Raw genomic sequence first — 5,838 nt, 5'->3', positions numbered from 1 at the left:
TACGAAACAACGTCGCCAGAACAGTTGTAAGTAACTAAATCCTGGCTTCTATCCTAGTTTACCAATTCAACACCAGTACTGCAGACAAACGGGTAAATTGGCATCAGATTAAATTCCAAGGAACTGAGTTATATTAAGAATTACTCAAGATGAGGAGGAGCCTCGGGGCTTCACCAGCAAATGTGCCAGAAAGAAACCACCTTCTGCTACTAAGAAATAATTCCGAAAATGCCGTCCTCTTTCAAGACAAATTTGGTTTTATTTTTAAGTCACTCAAAGTTAACTAGCCAACATACAGCTAGTATTCAGGTTTTCCCTTGCGTCATCGCTTAGCATAAGCCAAAGACAAAAAAAAACACAAACAAAAATTCTTGGAGAACACTGTAAAAACCAGCAACGTATTACACGAACATCCCATCAACATCTGTGCTGGAAACAGTGGCTATAGGAGATCAACTCCCCTCGTTGCTTTTTCAGCTTCAGTTTTTTGGGCCACGGCTGAGAAATGTTTGCAAGAGAATAAAAGGGGAGTCTTTGTATTTCTAAATACAACTTAAAAAAAAAATTACAACATCAGCTCCATCAATCTTTACAGCTTTATAAAAAAATACAGTATTTTATATATATCCACAAATATAATACAGGAGACAGAACATACACCTACGGTTCTGCTTCAGCAATATCCTCATCAGGGCAACAGTAGTATTCCACAAAACAGATCTGTCCATCTTCATTCCTAATCATATACTGCAGCGAAAGAAATCCTTGAGCATCTGTTCGAATGGACACTTTACAAGATAAAGCCAGTGCCTTTGTAGATGGTTTAAGCAAAGAAATCTTGTACCTGCAGGAGGGGAAATAAAGTCATCTGAAAAAAACACGTTGTGTGGAGAGGAGCTGAAATATTACTCCCAGATAAAGCCAAAGAATAAATAAAAAACAATTAGCAATGTGCTAAATTGTCTTTTCCTGGTAACATCAGGCAGACGATGTTATCTCTTAGTTTTTGATCACAGACTTTTATGAGACGGGAAGTATGTTTTTTCTCCCTCCTACTAATGAAACAGATGTTACAGTAACACAAATCCCGTTTTCTAAACTTTTCAGCTGGAACGCATGACCATGGAGGGCACTGATGGCAGACGTCCCACCTGTTTGTCTGGGTCTGGTTACAGTGGAATGCTTCCATCAGATCAGAGTCCTTCGGGTAGTCCAGATGTGCACTTCCTGCATTTCCAAATGTGGATAACCTGGAAGACAAAAGGCACCATCTCAACACATCTAATCAGAGCTCTTTACAAACTCCTCAGAATCCGTCATCTTGAGTATCTCAATGGCTGTTCCACAACACACGTGTTTGTTTTGCTTTATTTAATTAAAAATGCTGAAGTGTCACTTTTACCAGGTTGTCAATATATTCGTTACTATGTTAATTATATTACATATTGTGATTTTCTACACATAATATAAAGCAATATTCTAAAATAGCCTCGTGCCGAAAGCTTCCAGTCCTTACCAACGGGTGCCAAGCACGAACGTTTGCGTTGAAAGCACAGCTTCCCGTACCTGAAGTAGGGTTTATCTGGAGACATGGTAATCTGCAGGACTTCACTGGTCATATCCAGTTCGGCAAAGGCTTCTCGTAACCCCTCTGACTGCAGGATAACTTTATTAACAACCTTTGTATTGCAGAAATCAAAGTCTAACAACTCATCAGGTTCTTGAGTGTTAATTTTGCACACTGTCACGACTCCTCCTTCTTCCAAGAACAGCATCAAGGGATAACCATAACCACGGTAACACATCCGAAGGGCCGTCGATGTTCCTGAAAAGAGAATGAAATACACATTCCTGAGAGGGCTAGCTAGCACATCTGATCACTTTAGAAAATTCACATTTCACTGGCATATGGAGCACAGATTGATTTGATTCAGTGTGTTTGGTCCAGCCTCCAATACACTGATGTAGCATGCTTAGTGCAGCCTCCTAGACACCCTACCAAGTGCTAATGGGCATGCAGCGAAATGAAATCATTTGTATGCAGGCACCACTTCAAATCCAACCTGTGTCCTGGACCAAAGAGGTAACGCTAGCTGTGACAATGAAGCTGTATATGCAACTGTGCTGGCTTTGGCTGTGACAGAGGTCATGGTCTTCAAGGTAGCTGGCATGTGGCTGTGCTGCGGGTTTGTGCTGGAAACAGTGCTGGTAACACAGGGATGTTTTAGTTGTTGCTGAGCAGTGCTTACACAGAGTCAAGGCTGTTCCTGCTCCTCACCCACCCCCACCAGCGAGTGGGCTGGGGTGCACAAGAGGCTGGGAGTGGACACAGCCAGGACAGCTGACCCCAACTGACCAAAGGGATGTCCCACACCGTATGGCATCATGCAAATACCATACGATATCATGGTCAACATATAAAGCTGGGGGAAGAAGGGGGGAACATCTGGAGTGTTGGCATTTGCTTTCCCAAGTAACCGCCAGGCATGATGGGTCCCTGCTTTCCTGGGGGTGGCTGAACACCTGCCTGCCGATGGGAAGTGGTAAATAAATTCCTTGTTTTGCTTCGCTCGCATGCACAGCTTCCGCTTTACCTACTAAACTGCCCTTACCTCAACCCACAAGTTTTCCCACTTTTACCCTTCCAATTCTCTCCCCTATCCCACCAAGGGGAGCGAGGAAGCAGCTGTGTGGGGCTTGGCTGTCGGCTGGGGTTAAACCATGACAGCGACAGGTTTGTGGAACTGCAAAATATTCCATGGTCCTGAGGCTGTCTCCAGCTCACATCGCCCTTCCTCAGTACCTTCTTACCTCTGCAACCCAAACTGACGGTAACGCAGCTTGCCTTGCATTATGGCCACATCCTCTTCCTGCCAGGCAATCATATTCTGAATGCTGGGTTTCTCAAAATCAGGGTGCTGGCTAGTACAGTAGATTTTAGCACTTTACCTCAGAGTCACAACAGATAAAGCAGAGGAATATGGAGTTCAAAGCACAGCAGCAATGGTAGAACTGCCCAAAAAACTGTCACGGTATCACTCTTCACATGAGCACACAGTGCATCCTGTAGCACCTATAAAGTCATGCTAACTTGTGGTTATTTTTGCTTGTGAAAATATTTTTTGAATAACTGTCAAGTTAAAAAATAAATTCATTTATAGGAAATAAAATTTGTTAAGAACTGTGGGTTTTTGTTTAAACAAACGGGTTCATGTAATTCAGTATTTGTATACTCCATTGTGAAGGCAGCTTCCCAAGCACCTCTGTCACTGAAAAGACTACAAACAGGACCAATAACAGAGTCTACTTGATTCTTCTAATTCACACACTCCATAAGCAAGATGCTCTAACAGCACCTGAAGAGCTACCCAATCCTGCCGCAGATTTCTTGTGAGACCTTAGGTAAATACCACTCCTCCATACCTTATCTGCATGCTGGAGATGATACTCAAAAAACACATGCAGTTGTAGCCTCAACGGAAGGTGCCACATACCAGCCATTGCAGTGGGAGCAGGAGCACAGCTACCTGCAACCCCTGAGACATCTTCAAACACAGTAGATCTGCACCAGAATTTTCCTAACTCATGCACGTGCTTGTTAATGTGTCTGAGGTTGCTGGATGTTCCAGGCTTGCAGAAGCCACAGAAATACTGGAAAAGGGATCACATTTACTACTGGCTTGATATAAAACTTTTTGTTAGTGGGAGAAATTCCAAGCTATGTCTATACTGTCTCTCAGTGTGCTGATTTCCGCTGCAGTTCACAGCAGTTAGCCAGCCCAACGTGGATCCCCTGTGGCCTTAAGACGTACTGACAGCTTTCACGCTTTTTCAGCTCAAAGCTCTGAGACGAGGCTGCCCCAGCTTGCCCAAGGAGTAGCCTTCTAGCTGCCCCACTGGACTCTCAAACCCCTGTGACAGAGTCATGCACCATCCCTAGTAGAGGGCACCCTGGAGCTCTCTGCATCCACACATCCTTGCATCCTGGAGCGGGCTGCACAGCAACTGTTCCACCAGCTGCACCCAGGCTTCCCCTCCAGTGAAGGGCACTTGGGAACAAACCAGTGTTTGTGTGATACGCATGATCTGGGCTCTGACTGAAAACAGATTAACAGGAACGGCAGTAATGGCATGTGTCAGTCCTAGGGTGCAGCACTGGCCTCCGTCAGAACTCCAGCCTAATCCCACAACTTGCCAGAGATGCCTGACCGAACTACTTGGCATATTTTCTTATCAGATTACAGAAGCTATTTAATATCGTCAGCCCCAGGGCAGTGCAGGAGTACAAGCTGGGGCTGTTCACTGGACTTCATGCCACAAAGGGTTCTCTCCCAAAACAAATGATTCTTTTGTGCCTTACACAGATCCAGGAAACATTATCTTCACAGGAAGACTCCTCTGTTTCTCAGTTACCCCAGTAGCGTCACACAGGCATAAACCTTTAATCCATCTTCCACACTGAAGCGGCCTCTTTTAGCCTCTCCTGCTGCGGCGGTCCCTGACACGCTGCCTGGGCTCACGCCCGCCAGTTCCTTGCTTCTCTCCATCGACAGAGAGAAGCAAGTGTGCGTTACCAGAACACACACCTGTATTAGCTTAAGCAAACAGGATGGATCCTGCTTATCAGCGACAGCTGCCATGCTCAGAACGACTTAAGGTGAGGAAATCAGAAGTTTTGCCAAGACTGGAAATCTCCCTACAGCTATGTCCAGGTTACACTGTGTGGTTACACGTGATACTCATATGCTGACATGTAAACACACCCATACCTGGCAAAGAACTGGTACCAAAAATGGTCAAGCAGTCAAGAAGAACAGACAAATTGATCCGGAATGTCACTGATTCCTCCTGAACAGCAAATTCCTGAAAAATTTCTGCCTGTAAGAGAACAAAAAGAGACGGAGAGCAGAGTTTTTGCAATTATTTTATAGTTTACACTTACTTCCTTAAATGCAGCACTTTCATTCTCACGTATCAGTACAATACAAAGTGATTTCTACATGTAACAGCATCAATTAAAAAAAATGGGTCTACATCCTTAAAACTGATACATTAAAATCAGGTCACAGAAGAAACATGGTAGCATGGCATAAGCATGAAAACCTAAACACTTGTCCTTCATAGTTTAAAAACAAGCTACAAATGTTAAAGCCTAAAGCTGCCTAGTTCTGGAGCTGGAAACATTCAGGGAACTACACAATGTGTCACCAATCTCCAGAAACCACACTTAGAATCACAGAACGGTTTGGGTTGGAAGGGACCTTAAAGATCATCTAGTTCCAACCCCCCTGCCATGGGCAGGGACACCTTCCACTAGGTCAGGTTGCTCAAAGCCTCATCCAGCCTGGCCTTGGACACTTCCAGGGATGGGGCATCCACAGCTTCTCTGGGCAACCTGTCACAGTGCCTCACCACCCTCTCCAGGAAGAATTTCTTCCTGATATCCAATCTAAACCTCCCTGCTTTCAATTTAAACCCTTACTTGCTTGTCTTCCCTCAGAGCATAAATATACATTTCAACTAGTAAAAAGTGTGTAAGAACAGAGCAGAAGAGTGCGTACATCACATTGAAATATGTGCTGAAACATTCCTTTGACTGGTCTGATGAGGGTGAGCTACTGCAGGCTACCCCGTTAACCACTGGGCTCTACCTGCTTCGTGGTAGCTGCGGGAGCAGGGTATCTCAGACGTACAGTGGGTGACGTGAGCTGTGTTTGCAGTCACATGATCTTATTGGCTGCCTCGGCGGCAACCCGCCTCCTGGGGCCCAGCACACCCAGCACAACCAGCCAGGCAAGAGAGGTGGTTGTCCTGCTGGATTCAGCGTCGGTGCGGCCT

At 45.1% G+C, this 5,838-nt stretch overlaps 1 protein-coding gene across 1 annotated transcript; it reads right to left on the bottom strand.

Annotated features, from left to right (window-relative positions):
• Positions 1-622: 622 nt before the first annotated feature.
• Positions 623-4,881, bottom strand: RAD1 (RAD1 checkpoint DNA exonuclease). The gene is made up of 4 exons (XM_010158766.1): positions 4,770-4,881; positions 1,567-1,825; positions 1,152-1,250; positions 623-844 (listed from the first exon to the last, which is right to left on the bottom strand). The coding sequence occupies exons 2-4, from the start codon at positions 1,803-1,805 to the stop codon at positions 661-663; spliced, it is 522 nt and encodes a 173-aa protein (XP_010157068.1). The 5' UTR covers positions 1,806-1,825; positions 4,770-4,881; the 3' UTR covers positions 623-660.
• Between the last annotated feature and the right edge of the window lie 957 nt (positions 4,882-5,838).

Source organism: Eurypyga helias, unplaced genomic scaffold (genome assembly GCF_000690775.1).
Source record: "Eurypyga helias isolate BGI_N326 unplaced genomic scaffold, ASM69077v1 scaffold6539, whole genome shotgun sequence".
NCBI lineage: Eukaryota > Metazoa > Chordata > Aves > Eurypygiformes > Eurypygidae > Eurypyga > Eurypyga helias.
This window is presented reverse-complemented; position numbering and strand designations above follow the sequence as displayed.